This window comes from Pseudonaja textilis, chromosome 2 (genome assembly GCF_049901715.1).
Source record: "Pseudonaja textilis isolate UNSWEBS1 chromosome 2, rPseTex1.2, whole genome shotgun sequence".
Classification (NCBI taxonomy): Eukaryota; Metazoa; Chordata; class Lepidosauria; order Squamata; family Elapidae; genus Pseudonaja; species Pseudonaja textilis.
In genome coordinates, this window is record NC_141991.1 from 51,194,738 (window position 1) to 51,212,928 (window position 18,191).

An 18,191-nucleotide genomic window follows, 5' to 3' on the forward strand; every position below is an offset into this window, starting at 1 on the left:
TGGATTCATACAGTTCAGTGAATGATAAAATTTTCATACGTTTAGAGGGGGAAGAAATCAGCTTAAGGCCATTTTGAAGCATATGATGCTCCCACAAACTAGGACTGGTTTTCCAAAGCAATTAGTGTAACTTAATGTTCATCCTGACCCAGTAAATTTGTTCATCGCAGTATCCAACTTTTGTTTAGCTCAATAAGCATTTAAGCTACAATGGGTTCAGATGCTGTGGAATGGATTTCATATTTTGCTCAAACTAATCAATAAAAATTACTTATATTTCATCATTTTGGAAAATGTTAATATTTTCTCTTTCAGTCTGAAGCATATGGAATATAAAATTTGAGAAGGGACACATGCTCAGTTTTAGAAGAATGTCCTTATCAATAGACATTTGGTACTAATGGTGATATAGCATTTATTTGTGAGTTGCCCTTACAGAATTGAAATAAAACCAAGGGAATCCAATTATCTCATCTTAACCTTCAACTCATTGATCCCAAAGGTTTGTTTTTTGTATTATTATATGCAGTAGTGAGATCCTACCTTAGATGCTACCAGTTCGGTGGGTAATCATGCATGCGTGCACGCTCATGCCCCTAATGTGCATGCCCCTAATGCATGCTCACCTAACAAGCCAAACAGCTGAGAAGATGAAGAAACAAAAAGCTAGGAGCAACCCTCCCTCCATGAGCTTTTCTGTCTTTTATCCTCACAGGTGATTGTCAGAGGCTTTTTTCCCTCCTCTCAGCTGATTGGAAGCTTCTTCTTCTTTTTTACTACTAGTTGGATCGAACTGGTAGTGATTTTTACTACTGGTTCACCTGATCCTGGCCAAACCAGTAGCATACCACCACTGATTATATGGTCAAGTCAACAGGAGCAGAAGTTGTTGTTTTAACCATTTAGCTGCATCTGACTCTTGGTGACTTAATAGCGTTCTTCATAATACTGTGTCGAACACAGCTTAAAGCATTTCAATGTTTCATTTTGCATCAGATTTGGTGCTATCAAGCTAGCATGTTCTTTGGTTGCCCCTTCTTCTTTGTCCATTAAACATTCTAGTAACATTGCTTTCTCCAATGAATTTGCACGTATGACATGGCCAAAGTAAATCAGATATAGGAGTAGAAAACTAAGTGGTTATAACTAAAACCAAATTCAAGTCCACATTTGGCCTAGAAGTCTATTGTGTCACTCTAAATTCCCGCCTACTCCATGGACATCTTGCTGTGAGGAAAATTTGGAGAAGGCTGCCTTGCACTTCAAAAAGAAATGGGACACAAACCTAAGAAACCAATACATTAAATAGATGTAGCTGAAATAGATGTAGCTGTATAGCTGTGGAAACACGTAGTCTGTTCTTGTAGCGGACAAGTCTCTATCTAGCCTCCTTCATTAATATGTTGTCTAAGCTTTTCATTACAATTTTTTGAAAAGAAGGAAGGAAGGAAGGAAGGAAGGAAGGAAGGAAGGAAGGAAGGAAGGAAGGAAGGAAAGAAAGAAAGAAAGAAAGAAAGAAAGAAAGAAAGAAAGAAAGAAAGAAAGAAAGAAAGAAAGAAAGAAAGAAAGAAAGAAAGAAAGAAATGAAAGCCCCCACATTAAGAGCGCAAGTCCAAAGGCTTTGGGGAGAAATTTAAAGGATTGATAAAGTGTTTCTAAATGGAGCATAAAGTCACACAAAAAACTTATATTAGTGGGAGATCTCCACAAATCATGCAAAAGAGGAACTTCACAGCAACTCAAAGGACCTCTTTTCAAATAGTTCAAGCGTGTGCCACTGGCAAAATCCAAGCAGCTGCTTGCAAGCTGTTCTCAGCTGTCTCTGCATTCAGCTACAGGCATAGCCATTTCACTTGGCTGGGAAGAAAGCAAACAATAAAGCTGCTTTTTCTACATTAACAATACTTGGGACTTATGTAACCATGTTTGGGGGAAATAATGTTTCCGTAATGTGTATAAATGCAACACTGACATTATGCCAAATATTAATATACTGGGAAAAAGTTAATATCCAAAGAAATCAGGTTTACTGTCTTCTGTGTAAAATGTATGTTGATGAAAGCAACACTTCTAATTTATAGTCTTTACTATTTTTAATTGCATCCAGGCCTTTTTTTAAAATGTCTCTTGGGAATTTTATATAGCAAAAGTGGAAGGAAATAGGGGAAAAAGGGATGGCCCGCAGCAAGGTGGATAAATATAGTGGCACCTCTGTATTTACAATATTGGAAGATCTGGAGAACTGGATCATTCTGAGAAAATCTGTCTATGTGGTTTCTAAGAGTTGATACCAGCTTGATGGCCCATAATCAAATATGACTTATTGGACATTCAAATGGGGTGACTATTATGTCAATCATTTGGGTCACTCCAGATTTCAACTTGAAAGCATTATCATCTTAGGAAACAGAATTTATATTCCTTTCCTGTGCCTGTAATAAAATAAAGCAGTAAAGATATGAAATTATAACTTCCTTGTTCTATAAATGGAAATATCTTTTCTAAAAACAAATTCTGTTTTTCATTGTCTCTCACTTGGATAACAGTCTGTATATGTGATTGTGTGAAAAATAATCCTGTGAAGCTTGAAACTTTCTCTTTCATCTCTGCCTTGGACATAATTCAATGCAACTCCCCTCACCCATTTGGGGTTATAAAGAATTCGCACAAAGTATTCCTTGCTTTGAGAGAATCTTAGATTTGATTTTAAAAAAATACATACACCCTTCTAATCCAATGTTGTCTCTCTTAGTTCTTACCTTGAGTGGAACTCACATAACCAGGAAATTTGGGAAAAAAAACTAACTACTGCATTATTTATATCAGAACTTGTTGCTTGCAAACATGAGAAGAAACATGAACCAGGACAAGCTAACCAGCATATATACGTTGGGTGGCTCAATATGCTTTCAATTCCTGATTAGTTTAACTGCTTTTGTTATTATGCTCTTCACAGTAAATCAAGATAATCCAGAATAATTATCTCAGTTTATTGTTATGGTCACAAGAGAAACTTGCAAATACAGATGATAAGAGTTATCTTTCTGAAATTGCAGTACAGGCAAGTATGGCTTGTCAAATTGCTAAAGGAAGGCTCTCTTAAAAATATGATAGCTATTTTAGCCACAGCAACAAAAAGTTTTGTATTCAATTATAACAAAGAATAAAAAGGAACCAGAATTGGATTGGATTTCATGAATCTGAATCCTGGGAAAGCAATGCAACTTTCTGAAACTAATTTTGATGTGCGTGCTCCATCTTTATTTATAATCACAAAATCTTCAAATGTGCAGGATCTACATATAGCATAACGGTAATGTTATGCAAATGAAATGGGAAACTGGAGCAATTATATCCTGATATGTGATTAGTAAAATGACAAGTTCATAAGAATAAGATACCGATGACAATTATTTCTGTTGGACCCAAATATTAAGACAACAATGGAAAATCTTTGCTTGGGACCAGCTTTGGTGGCACTGATCTCCAAAGTTGATCTCTAAATCTCAAATTTTACAATTAAAACTTTCCATTTCATCAAATATTTCATTAAGCAATGAATGCTAGAAGAACGAAAGGAATAATCTTGAAAATTCAGGGTATGTTCTGTCTACGCATGATCTCCTAACTACTTTGGATAGAGTAGAATCAAGCCAGAATACTGTACAAAACAAAACATATTTAAAAAGGAAGTGATCACTAATGCTATTAATTTTTTAAAATTCCATCATCAAAATTTGCTAGAAATGCCTCCCTAGTGATGTCACTGAACAATGGGAAGTCAGGGAGGTTGCAGATCATTGGAGAAAGAAAGGAAGGAGGACCAATTTGTAACTATGGCATGTATACGGATCCTGTATCTCATCCAAGAGATTATCATTTAAATATGAAAGCAATTTGGAAAAAAGCAAATGGAGTGAAACCACTTTAGAAAAGTAGAAGTAATTTCTGGCATAGGCCTAGCATCATGATCTTGTCAAAAATGAACAACTCATCCATCTCAAAAAGAAGACACAATCCGGATATTTGAGCTATATGGCAGGCTTCACTGAGAATTGTAACCACATTCAACCAAACACAATCTGAGGTTTCATTGTTACAAGGAATAAACATATAGGCACAGGCAAGCTTCTGATTCCATTATGATACCCATGATTTAGGCACACTGTCTTCTTAATTTCATCTGGAAATATTTATAAGTGTGTATCTGCATGTGGGTTAATGTATAAAATGCAAATTGTGGTATGTTGCCTTAAATGTAGAGTTGCATTAAATCATATAGTCATATAATTCCTAAGAGGTAAGAAACATGTAATATGGAGTTTCTCAAATATGAAAACTTCTTGGCCTGAGTAAACTTGTATTAACCTAGGCTGTTGCACATGTTTGTAATTTTGCTGAAAAAGCACAGACAATGATAAAACACTGTCTGCTCTATTTCCCACTTTGAAAAGGGAAAAAAAGAAATGTTTTACAAATTGGCATATTGAAAGACAAGACCAGCTTAATAACAAAACCATAAACCAGACTAGTACTCTATAAGAATAATGAGAAGAAGGCATTTGTTTCTAAAGATAGTTTGAATTACAATTGCACAGCAGAAGGATGTGAGCATCCCACCCTACAGAAGAAAATTGATCAATACTTTTTTTTCATTTGTGTGGTGCACCTTGAATGGGACTGAGACACTGGCATAATGAGTGAAAATAAATGTATATGAAATTATAGTATTTAACCTCAGTTGGAAATTCCTGTGATATAATATAAGTTGCATATTTTTTTAAAAAATAGTATTTTCAAACTACAAAAGAACCAAAATATATTAATAAAATATTACAAGGCTAGGTGGCCTGTTTATTTTCTAAATTTGTACACATACAAGCTATTCATGTAAACATATCAAATACTTTAACTAAACTTGCCACTTAGCTCATTTCATTACAACAGTTCATTTGATTCAGATGTTACTTAAAAGCTTTCTTTGCAAAACTGCCTACTGCCAATAAACTGACAGTAAAATGAAAACAATTTAAACTTGCATTACATGGAACTCAAGAAAAGCTCAACGAAGGTACATGAAAACCTGCACCTTACGAGCAAAGCAATTTGATATAACCTATTATCTGATATCCTACATATTCTTGATATACTGACAAATTAAGGGAAGTGAGATATCTAACTTTTCTCTCCCAGCTTATATTTCAATGATATGTGACCAATAGCAAAGAACAATTGAGGATAAGGAAATTGGGCAGAATAAGACAGTAAAGTTTGGTTTCCTGGACCATAGCCTAATCCAAATAATGGTTGACATTCGTTTAAAAAAATGTGGGCAGAAGGAATCTTTTAAGATTAATATATCTGGGCTGCAAATATATGAGTGCTTACTAGATGGCAGGAAAGAAAAGCAGGACAGTTTAGCTGCTTGCTGCCATCTAATAATTATCTGGATTTTTACTGCCCCATGTGTACTAGCTTAAAAGGTGTAATGATGGTGCTCCCAGGTCTTCTAATTATAACTTTGTAAAAGCTAGTCACTCTGTACTAGAAGCGTTGGGTGCATTTTTGATCCCACTGAATGTAATCTTCAAATACATTTTATTTTGGCAGAATGACACAAAGATGTGAATAGCAGGAATAAGTGGACATCCAATGAGACAATAAAAAGAGAACCCTCATTTTAAGCTTCGCTATTAAAAGCCAATCCAAATAAAACTGTCTTGGAGAGTTAATTTGATACTAGATCTGTTAAATGACTCCCAATGAACAGCTTTGTGATGAATACAACCCACAGCATATAACACATATCTGTTTTTAAACAATGACAGCAGTTGCGTTCCCCCCTCCCCACAAAGCTGTTTTAGAAACTGCTCCCAATTGTCTCAACATGTGTGGTTATCTTACTTTCCTGCATGTTTTGAAGCACCTATTTCAGTGACTTTAACAGCCCACTTAGATGCTTCCCAATGGAATATTTTCTGAAGTAATACAGGTCTCTGTTTACTTTTAGAGTGCAGTGTCTGCTATAACAAGAGAAAAACTTCACTACATTTCTACTCAACTTCACAGTGAGAGAACCAGTTTTCCCTGAGCTGATATATTTTCATGACAAATCTACTTACTTATGTATACCTTTATTGAACAGAATTTGCAAACTGACAAATTATAAACACTCTAAGCAGGTTGCATCAATTCAATAATGAAAACTTTCTTTAAAATCACAATGCCAGAAAGTTGATATCAAATTAAAACAGAAGATGTATTCCAATTACAGTGAAACACATGCAAGTTTTGTAGATGTTCATTTACAAAAACTTGTCAGAGGAACCACAGGAGGGGTGGTGGTTTCCCCATCTTAACACCTTCTTAACCACTAGACTATGGGTGTCAAACTTGTGTCGTCATGGCAGCATTACATGACATATTGGGACTTTTTTTCTCCTTTGCTAAACTGAGCAGGAGCCTGGCCAGCACATGATGCATCCAGGCCGTGAGTTTGACAACCCTGCACTAGATCAAACTGGCTCTCATGTTTTTCTTATTGTGAGGGGTCCTTAGTGCTCTTTGAGTTTGGTTGTTTTCTTACAGATTCATTACCCAAACTAGTAACATCAGTGTACTGATATTATCTAAATGTCTGCAAGAAAATAACCAAGCCCAGAGAGTACCAAGAACCCTTCATTTCAGTCCTGAGCTACAAATATTCTCCTTTATTTTCTTATGGTAGCAGAAAAGAAATACGTCCATTATACTAGCTGTCTGTACTATATGCTTCAAAGCTACTAATTACATTATTTTATTAATTTTAAATTTTCTTTATTTAACATTTATTTATTAATATGTGGTATCTATTTTTAATCTATTCAGGACAAAAAGAAAACTAGTATGTAACTTAACATCCAATCTGGTTAATATTAGTAATGGCTTCTCCCTCCCATATATACAATTGGAAAATTAATTACATCACTTAAATCTTTCAATAAGATCTTGCCACAGTTAGCTCTAGCTACATCAAAGGCCAAAGATATAACAAACTAATGATGACTTGTTTGCCCATAATGTGGAAGAGAAGGGAAACACAGCTCAATGTTTACATGCATAAAGCCATAGATTCAGCTGCTTCTGCAGTTAGAAAATCATGGAGAGATAAATAAGAAAAGCCTCTATTTAAGAATTTTGTAAACCACAGTCAGAATAGCAATATCACTATAGCAATAGTACTTAGGCTTATATACCCCCTTACTGTACTTTTACAGCCCTCTCTAAGCGGTTTACAGAGTCAGCATACTGCCCCCAACAATCTGGGTCCTCATTTTACTGACCTCAGAAGGATGGAAGGCTGAGTCAACCTTGAGCCAGTGAGACTCGAACTGCCAAACTTAGCAAAAGTAGCCTGCAGTACTGCCTTCTAATCATTGTGCCACTATGGCTCTAGACAACACTGGGCCAGAGGGGCCATCTGTCTTTGGATAAAACCATTTACCTGCTTAATAGAGAATCAGCAAGGGTTCCTCAGACTAGTTAACACTTAATTCACCTAAAGTGACTGGCTGATATTCTGACACACTAGAAATAGGTGTAAGATGACAACTTTCTGTAAAAAGAGTTATTTCAATTGGGGATCATTTATAACCCAGACCTGCCACAGTGGTAAGAAATATATAGTAGAAAATATACAGTAGAAAGTTCTTTGCATAATGTTGCTTGGAAGATTTCAACCACTGCATCTAAATCTTCACAATGGCTCCAAAAGATCCTCTAAAGAAAATAAGTTAATGACTCTTAAGGACTATAGAAGAGTAGTGGGATTAAACAGAATCCATTGTTTCAGTCACCAAGGAAAGAATTGGCAGCCCACTTCTGTTTAACCCTTTTGCAGTACAACATTCTTGGCAAAAACAAAAACAAAAAAAAACAGTTTTCAAGCAAGAATGCCTATCAAGATCTTACTCATTTTTAAGCAATCCTATATTTAGATATCCTAAGTCTTTAGGCCTCCATGTATAAAGAAAGGAATTTGTTTGTTTGAACATTTGTATAAATCTCAACATGTTTGTTCCACCCCACTTTAATACACAGTTACTTAGCTCAGTAAAGGCCTTAAACCCATTCCTTCCCATTCCTCTTATTAGCTGCAGCTGCAAAGGCATTGGCTGACATGTTCTGTTTCTGCCAAATATTCCAGACCAGTTCATGTGTATCTGATTGCTTGCACCACCCTTTACTTTGCTTACATTCTGATACTGAAAGTAATTATCTTCTGGCAGACAGCAATGAGCATAGGGGAAAGATATTTCTGGAAACATACAGCAAATTGATTAACAAGAATATTTGCAAATTGGTAAATTTTATAAGGAATAGTAGAATAAAATAATTCAAAGGTAAGAATGGTGTGAATCAATTGATGATATCCACAGACTATATTACAGTTTCCTCATGAAAATTACATTTTAAGTAGAATTCTTCTATCACAGTTCCTTTTTATGTGCTTCTTCTGTGCTTCCAAGAGACAGACATTTTATAGTCTATTCAACTGACCTATGAATTCCATGACACCTTCATCAGAATGTTCAGGCTTATGGAAATAGGCAGGCAGGCAACCCACTAAAAACCTAGAGCAAAACTTTGATACACAATTACTCAGCTATTTTGCAACATTTCAAGGATAGCTGAAAGCATTGGTTTATATTCATGAATTAGCATTCTCCCTAAATCCACAAAATGCTAGGTTTTTTTAAAAAGCTGTAGCAATTCCAGCAGCTGCAGAAAAAGCAATTCAAGGTAAGGATAGTCTGAAAATTCTCAACCCTGGGAGAAGAATGGGGGAAATCAGGGATACATTTAGTTTAGGTTTAGTTTATGTTATGTTAGTATATCCTTGCAAGAATTACTCATTCTTGTAAGTATTCCAACCTTGTCGGAAAATTGCATTTGTCTTACTTACCATCAAGCTAATTCACAAATAAGCTGAGCTACTTATACCCAAACTGGTAAAATAAAGGCATAATGGCAAACTTAAGATTTGTTAGATTATGTGAAGAGAAAAATGATTTTCTCACCCAAAGATTTGCATTACAGCAAATTCCTAGCGTACAGACTGAGTTTTCTCAAGCTGACTAATTAAGGCAGTTCATTACCAAGAAGAGACAAATTTATAAAAGTCTCCCATGAAAAATCAGGTTGGAAGCAAAGACTTGCTCCACAGCTTATTTTAGAATAAAGACATTAGCAAAAACATTTTAGAACATCTATACTGCTTTGTTAGGAGTTGGGAAAAATGACACATTTCCCCAAATAAAATGGAATAACATCAGAAATTTAGCATAAAAGAAATACTGGGAGATGAATGGTGGCTGGTTCTTTTTTACCATTTTAATATTTACTGGGGTGTTTTTCACAGGGAAGCTGGGAACATTTGTACAGTTTGGGTTTTAATCAGACCTGGAGGAGAATTTTATGGCTTCTCAAATTTGCCTTTCCTTTAAGACAATAATTACCAGAATGAGCATTAGAAAGCTTTTAAATCTTGTTTCCAGACCTGAGTCAAACAAACCAGTGACAACTCACCAGACAACTATTTTTTGAATGAGCAAATGAAACAAATCAGTTAAATTTATATGCTTTAATTAATTCAAATAAAATCCAGCAATATGCCTCATATGCAAAATATTTGCAGCTTTAAATAATTATCATTTTCTCTTACCTCTTTGTTAGCTCTATCTGCTTGTACTAAAGTTCCATTCAAGCATGGTTCTACATAGTGGAGTTTTTCATTATACTGCAGAAAACAGAAGAGACATTTAATATAAACATCCAAAAATATAGTTTAAGATAATGAGAGAAAACATGAAAAAAAAAACCCTAAGAATCTATCATTGAATTCATTGCTTTTATTCACATACTTCAAATCAGGACTGTCAAACTCATGGCCTGTGCCCAGATGGGTCATGCACTGACCACACCCACGCCCAATTTAGTGAAGGAGGGAAAAGTCACAATACATCACGGGACACTGCTGTGATGCCGCAAGTTTGACACCCCTGCTTTAAATGTACTGTAGATAGCCCGCAATTTACAACATTTCATATAGCAACTTTTCAAATTTAACAGCACTGAAAAAATCCAACAACTTGTAACATCCACATGGTCACATGTTCAAAATTCAGATGCTTGGCATCTGGCTCATATTTACAGTGTTCCGGGATCACTTCTGGTAACTTTCTGCAAGCAAAGTCAATGGGGAAGCCAGATTCACTTAACAATCGTGTTACTAACTTAACATCTGCAGTGATTTACTTAACATCTAGGGAAATTAAAGTCATAAAATGGGACAAAATTCACGTAACAACTATTTCAAAGGTGCTTTTTCAAGAGGCAACTGGACTTTCTAGTTTTTCCTTGAAGATATTTTGCTTCTCATCCAAGAAACTTCTTCAGCTATTCATTCTGAAGAAAGTTCTTGGATGAGAGGCGAAACATCTTCATAGAAAAACAAGAAAGTCCAGTTGACCCTTGAAAAAGCATCTTTCGGACAACCATGACCTGGATGAGTGAGAATCTCATAGACATTCACTTAACAGCTGTCTCACATAGCATCAGAAATTTTGGACTCAATTGTGATAATTACTTTGAGAACTACCTGTGTTGTCAGTACAGCTTTAAGCAAACATTTTGAATGGTAAATGAATACTGAAATAAGTCGGAACCATGAAGTGCAGCAGAGACAGTTGAAAATCAGTACTGTAATAGTTAAACTGCTAAGATGAAATCCATCAACATCAAATGACTGGATTAAAAGAATCCTCTTGCAATTCCTCCTACACTCATAAAATCTACTCCAGTGGTGAGTTAGGTTCAAGGGGGAGGGTGTCAAATAATAAAAGTAATCATGCCCAATCACTGTGACACCACAAACCATGTACAAAATAGGACCCTGGCGATGACATTTTCTTTTGTATCAAAAGCAGATACCTTAGTGGAAATACAGGACTGAATTTAACTAGATACTTTGGATATTGACTGACAACAAGTTTACAGGCTGAAAGGATCTACAACCCAATTTAACTTCTTTTTTAATTTGATCTCTCTTAGCAAGTTTTTTTTAACATGCATTAGATTAGATAATAGTTCCATCCTAAATGGAAGAAAATTACAAGGTTTTTTTTTTAGCCTCCTTTCCTCTTTGTGCTCTCTGAAAAACTGCTCTTCGGGGTATAGTAATAGACTTGATTACTCTACAAGGGATTTGTTACTAAAGAAGAGAAGAACCAAATAACAGTTCACTTGGATCTCTTATAATATGTATGACCAGCTAAATTTTCCTAAAAGTATTTTTGGGGTGTCTTAACTCTTGATAATTACATGAGTCCAAAGAGGTTTTTTGGTAACATAGTTTTAAAAGAAGTTTGTCAATGCCTTCTTCCTAGGTAAGAGGAAGAGATTGACTGGCTCAAAGTCAGGATTAAAACATACATACATCTCCTTCTTTCTAGGCAAAGTCTTTTAACCATTAAACTCTCTATGTCAAACATTACTGAATACTAATCATTATTTTTATATGTCCATTTACTTCAATAAAATTTATTTCAAAAGACTTAGTTTCAAAATGATATCTTATGGAAGGTCAGCGTATGAACATATTTTTTTTCTGATAGACCCTGTGTCCATTCAGATCCCATATAATATAATTCTTCTCTGTCCATTCTCTATGAAGATGACATTTGTTCTCAGAAGACTGACAAATGTTCCTCATTCCTGAAATAACTCTAGAAAACAACATTCTATATTTATACTCTTTAAAATATCTTGTAGTGCAATTAAGAGATCATAGCCATGATTCCCAGCAGAGCACACTCAAGTGAATGTTGAGAGGCACAAAATTAGCAAAATACTTTTTCAGTCAAGTCTGATGGCATTTGAGAGGAAGTCATACATTTGTTCTTCTTGCACCAATCATTCAAACTGAGTTTTGTTTTAAGATTGTTTAAAAATCAGTCTGCGAACTCAGATGAGCCAGTTGCAAATATACTGTATATCATTCAAAATGAAAAATCCAAGTCTGAATACAGTTTAAGCCAATTTGATATCTTATCTTTAGTGAAAATGAAAATTTCACTTTGAACCCCGTAACATTTTTTATGGTACTATTTACCATTCATTCTTTATTTATGTTTTAAAGCTAAAATTACTTAGGACTAAATTTTCTTCTGTTATGGTATTGTCTGTCCTTCTTTCCTTCCTCACTTCAATTATGTTTTTTTCTAATGCACCTTATAACTGTTCCATGTTCAACTCATAACACGTCCCCTTCCCCGGGGTGTTCAATGTCAGAAGCAATTTCAAAGCTGAAAGGAGAGAGTTCCAGTGTCAGTTTTCTCCTTACCATAAAGTCCTCTCTCTTTGTCACAACTGTGTTGCATGTCCTTCAAGCTATCAGTTTAACTACAGTATTGTTTTACCCTGCCTGTTTACATGTTTCAGGAAGGACCTTTCTTTCTCAATACTTTTTAGAGGTGCCAAGAATTGAGTTAGAAACCTTCTCTCTGGCAGAAATGAACTATTAATGAATTGTAACCATTATTTAGTCATTCATTCCTGAAATAAGATGACAATTCATAACCCTTTCTTTTAGCTTGGCAACTCTTACCTAGAAACTTAAATGAATCCTACAAATCATTCTTTCAGCTAAGACTGTGCCTCTCAAGATTCTTCCATATTATTTTATTTTACTTCATTTTCTTTGTTTGCTTATTTATTCAATGTCTTATAGCTGTCTACCTTGAGCAACTGTCTCTGGGCAGCAAACAATCATTTATTTCACACAAACTCAATAATAATCAATAGGCTTTCTTCTTCTGAATTCATTTTTCTTCTCAAATCTTTTCTATGAAAAACTTAAATTAAATTTAGAAGAATTCTGAGATCATTGTTAATTTAAGAGATAGCCTACTTTTCTATGAAAAACGTTTTCCCCAGGCAGAATTAGCACTCTGTTTTATGATAACATGATAACAATTTAATGCTTCACTTAGAATTTCACTTCAAAGCAAACATTTCTTTTTCATCACTGCAGACATTTCAGTTCATGCACTGCTGATCTGATCTTATACTTAACTTAAACTACAGAAAAGCAAATGCATACTTTAATAGTTCCTTTGGTAATGCAATCATCTACAACAGTCCATCAATTTTATATAGTTTTTGCAATAAGTAATCCCTGAAAAACACACTTCTTTTTGGTTGTATTATCTTTTTAAGGTTACTTTATGCACTGGCCTATTTGGTGACTTTATTCATGGATCTACTTAGAAACAAAATTAGTGGCAGATGAAATGAAATCAATCCAGTACACATAAGACAACACAGCTGTTTAATTATAGGACTTCAAAACCACCTCCATACTCAATTGAATTTGCAATGATGATCATGTTCATCTCCCTTTATAATTAATGACAATTAGTGAGAACTAGACAATATGTGACCTGTTGGGTCATTGTTTCATATATATTTCCTTATCTAAAAAGAGAAAGAGAATAACCACATTTAGGCAAAACTGCAGTGGGAGTAGGAGCAACTTCCGACCTCCCGCCAGTTTCCCCATTGAATGTCCTCGTGGGAAACTTCTTTCCTTCCTTCTCCCTTCCTTCCTCCCTCCCTACCTTCCTCCTCTCTCTCTCTCTTACCCCTCCCTGGTGTGGGGGAGGAAGTGAGGATTGTGCAGGGGTACAGGTCAGGAATGGTACATAAAGGTGTATGAGAAGTGCTGCATAATTTGGAAAGAATATGTTGGTGTGCACCAGAGATGGCATATGGGTCAGAGAAGGCATGTGGGTGGGCAGCACAGGCTAGGAAGGGAGCTGGGGCTGCATGACAGGTGCTAAGGTCAGATGGGGCTGCATAGATGCAGTGTGAGTCAAGAAGAGTACATGGGGGTGGACTGTGAGAGTGTCTTGGTCACAAAAGGTGCCATGCTGGTCACGGATGGTGCATGGCTGATGGTATGGGTCAGGAAGGGTGCATGTAGAAAATGAAAGAGGTGCCACAGGGAAGGCCTGAAGGAGTAGCACCGATCAGGCACAGATCTATGGATGCGCAAAAGGGACTGCATGGGTCAGGGAAGTCTGGATTGGAGAAGACATGTAGTGAAGTGACACAGATTAAGGGAGAATGTGGGGAGTGCCATGGGCCAGGAAAAGTTTTCAGGGATCCCTTCCGACCTTCCTTCTTCCCTTCTCAACAGAAAAAAATGGCTACTGTTAAGTGTGGGTGGGATAGAGAATAAGGGATTGCAAGACAGACTGGAAAATTATCACAGAATGTTAAAAATGAAGATCATGGGCTCTCAGCAAAAGCGTAGTAGCAGCCAGTAACACTGAAGCAAGAACAACTTTCCCAAATTTTATTTCTTCAGGAATCATGGGTCCCAGATTTTGGACACATTCCAGTTAGCCAGGAGTGTCAAACCCATTCACACCACAGGCTGTATTGTGACATATTACAATGTGTTTTGCCTTTGTAGAGCCAGGATGGGTGTGTCCTGCATGTGCCATATTCGGCCCATAGGACACAAGTTTCACAGGCCTAAGTTAGACCATTTTAGGTTCTTTGGTTGAAAGAGTTTTGCCATATGATGCACTATTTTATCCAGTTAAAGGACATGACAATGAGAATTTTAGCAGTACAGTATGTAGATTGTAGAAATCTGTATCTGTTGCAGCTCTCAAAAATGTAACATAAAAATGTCACCAGGAGGGTGATAAACAAATCTATTATGTATATATACAGGTAATCCTTGTTGAGAGACCATTCATTCAGTGACCATTTAGAGTTACAATGGTGTGAACAATGGGTATTTACAATGAGTACAATGCAGCCACTGCAGCATCCTTATGATCCGGTAATCACAATTTGGACATTTGGCAGCTGGCTTGCAATTTCATCATCCTGCAGTCCCATGACTGCCATTCATACCCTTCTTCGCCAGTCAATAGAGAAGAAAGCAGGAAGCCTCAAGTGGCAATCATGTGACTACATGCCACTTCAACTGTGCAGGGTTTGCCTAATGGAGGTAACTGGGACTACTGCAACTGCTGTCATAAATGCAAACATATGATGTCACATTTTATTCCACTGTCAGATAGTGACAAAGTTGCTGGTCCCAATTTCATACAAAAATGACAGAATCAATTCCATAAAACAAGATTTGTGTCCAAGCCCGCATACCTTTGCCTAGAAGTTCCTATACAGATGTGCAAAAATGTCTTACATATTTGCACTATTAAATAATCAAACTTTCACTACTTTCAGATTTGCTTGTAATATTAATTTGGCTGTGCTTATAACCACTCTAAATTGGGTCCAATAAAATCCCCAGAAGGTTTTTAATAGCAGCACTTTATATTATTAAGGCATATGTAGCAAGAAGCCAATGTAGGCTGGTTTAAGGGATAAACCAATCATGGTTTTATTAAATGATTATATTTGAACTGATGTCTATCTATGATATGTAATTACGTACTTTATGATTGAACACGAAAGATCTGGAACCAGCTTGTAAATGGATTTCACTGATAGCCTATGACAGAAATTGGAAATTGTTCATCCATCTGAATTCACAGATAACTGATAGGCTGTTATTAGAACTGAATTGGATGCAGTGGATTGAGAAATTTATTTCAGACATATTGTGATTACCTAAGTTGTGAACTTCCAATAATAAAAATATAGTTACTAACTGTAGATGAATAAGGGCATTATAATGATATATATGACATAAATGTTAATGTTTCCTATCTGAGAAAGTAGATGAGTTCTACAGGCTTCTGAAAGCAAATTTCCAGTAATTATAGAGTAGTGATATATATATATTACTATCTCTAAATATTTTGATTCCTAAGCTACTCCATAAAATAGTAATGTGCATAATCAATTTAAGATTGTAGAAACATATCATTAAGAAAATGTTTCATTGTGGACCAAGAATTAAATCTTATTTTAATAAGAGCTGCCAATCTAAACAATAGTTCAAAAACATATTATGAAAACATATATTGGCTTTTAATTTCTTGTAATTTGTTTCACAGCAGTCCTAAATACTGTGGCTATAATATTATCCCTCATAAACTGAACTAAAGATTCTAGCCTTGGAGAATTTTTGATGTGCAATTCTTCCTTCCATCTTCTCTGTCTTGATGACCAAGTACTGATGGAAGTGGAACTGCACAACCTCAGGTGAGGATTCTTATAAATGATTCCTTCTCACCTTGCCTATTTTGAGCCCTCAACAATTTTGAAAGCCTCATCACTCAAAGAGGCAATAAACCTTGCCTTTGCCCTTAGAGATATCATTAGATCCTTGGAGCACTTGACTATCCATAGAACAAGTTTCCAAGGCATTATTATAAGATTAACAGCTCAGCAATTTATGAATGTAGTGTTCTGTACAAGTTTGTTTACTAGCAGAAATGTTGCTTTACTTCTCATATACTATCCTTAAAACTGGAATGTTTATTATTGGGGCAATGTGCCTGTTAATGACTAATTGACAATAGAATTCATACAAGGAAGTATGTTACTCCTCATCTCTTCTTGTTTTAAGTGCAGAGTCAATCTGTTAGAATAACAGTTAGGACCTTTACTCAACTGATATACAATGCTACAATGTTGTGTTGTGATTTCATATTATAAAAAGATCCCATCTCTCCCTTTTCACGATTATCAGATGTAAAGCAATTCACTTTTCTGCAGTTAAGGTCTTCCATTTTTGGATATGTATGCTGAAACTGCCCTTAATCACTATCGTACAGAAGCTCTGGTTCTTGCTTTTCAATAACAAAATAATATTTTGTATCTCCAGTTTCCCTGGTGAATTACATTTGTGAAGTTACTTATTAATCTGTTAAGCTCCAGGCAAAGATATATTTACTCTTCCAACTTTGAAATATTTTGATATGTGTAAATTGTATGCTGTATATTAAACCTTTTAATTACTGTTTTGGTGAAAACTATAATTATGCAACGTTACAAGCTATAAAATTTTCAAGGATGTGCTTGTGTGTGTATAAAGAACCCCAGAACAGCATCAATAATAAAAGAACAACTTAATATGAAAAAGAACATAGTGATACTCACAGCAATTATATTAAAAAAGTCATCATCTCCAAGGGTATCCAAAATGGAAGATACTGTTTGTTTCGCAATAGTCAAGCGAAGTCCTTTCATACTGCCACTAACATCAACTAAAATGACAACATCTTTAGGAGAAGTGGCTGCCTGAATATACCTGGATGACAGAAGAAGAGGAATAGGAAAGAATGTAAATTGAATTCATTGGAATCCACATTCAGGGCCACTGCTAACCAATACAGGACATTAGGAAATTAGGAGGAGTCCATGTGAACAATCGTTCTCCTGTTACAAGTCAGCTATGCCTGTTTGTCAAGATGACTCAGAACTCTCCCACCTACCAACAGATTAACTCACTTTTTGTTCTTTTGCCTAGAAACACCAGTGCCACTGATTCCCTTCCTTTTGCTAGCTGTGACATCCTAGTGCAGGACACAACTTAAACAACTATCCACAGTGACATCCTAGTGCAGGACACAACTTAAACAACTATCCACAGTGGCCCTTTCTACCAACTTAACTTTTTTGAAATTCATAATCATGACCTACCATTTTCGATTTCTGCAGTCAAATGCAATGACTCCATTTTCATCTGGCTCCCATTTAATTCCTGGAGTGGAAAACAATATTACACCATTAGAATCCCCAATGTATGCTTTCTTCCTTGAAATTGCTTCTTTTGTTTTAATGTATTGACCAGATTGGCAAGCCCAGTCAAAAGTAAACCCTGTTGTCTTCAAATAAATTTAATCTTAATCACCAGGGCTGTCTTTGCACCTTCTCCAAGAACTCTGATACTGACGTTTTCTAAGATTGCTTAAATTCTGCCAGGGCAAGAATCAAAGAGAAGAGGAATCTCTCTCCTTTCATCACCCCTACCCATTTGTTGACAAATAATATGTATCAGGTTCAGAAGTAACACTATATACAGATTAATTGGGAGTATATCAAAAGCCAGAAAGCCTGCCTAGGAACTGGCATTTAGCCCCTAACCTGCCTTTTTTCTAGAGAGAGGATAATAGGATAAGAATCAAAATATTTTTTCTAGCTATGATGCAAGTAGAATT

The 18,191-nt window shown here is 35.7% G+C and overlaps 1 protein-coding gene across 1 annotated transcript in view; it reads right to left on the reverse strand.

Moving 5' to 3' along the window:
• CACNA2D3 (calcium voltage-gated channel auxiliary subunit alpha2delta 3) overlaps positions 1-18,191 on the reverse strand; it is a 582,709-nt gene that overhangs the window by 261,313 nt on the left and 303,205 nt on the right. Inside the window, exons 7-9 of the mRNA XM_087923863.1 lie at positions 17,674-17,734; positions 17,131-17,281; positions 9,704-9,778 (exon numbers count right to left, since the gene is read on the reverse strand). Of these exons, the coding sequence (XP_087779989.1) occupies positions 9,704-9,778; positions 17,131-17,281; positions 17,674-17,734 (287 nt within the window). The remainder of the gene's footprint in view (positions 1-9,703; positions 9,779-17,130; positions 17,282-17,673; positions 17,735-18,191) is intronic.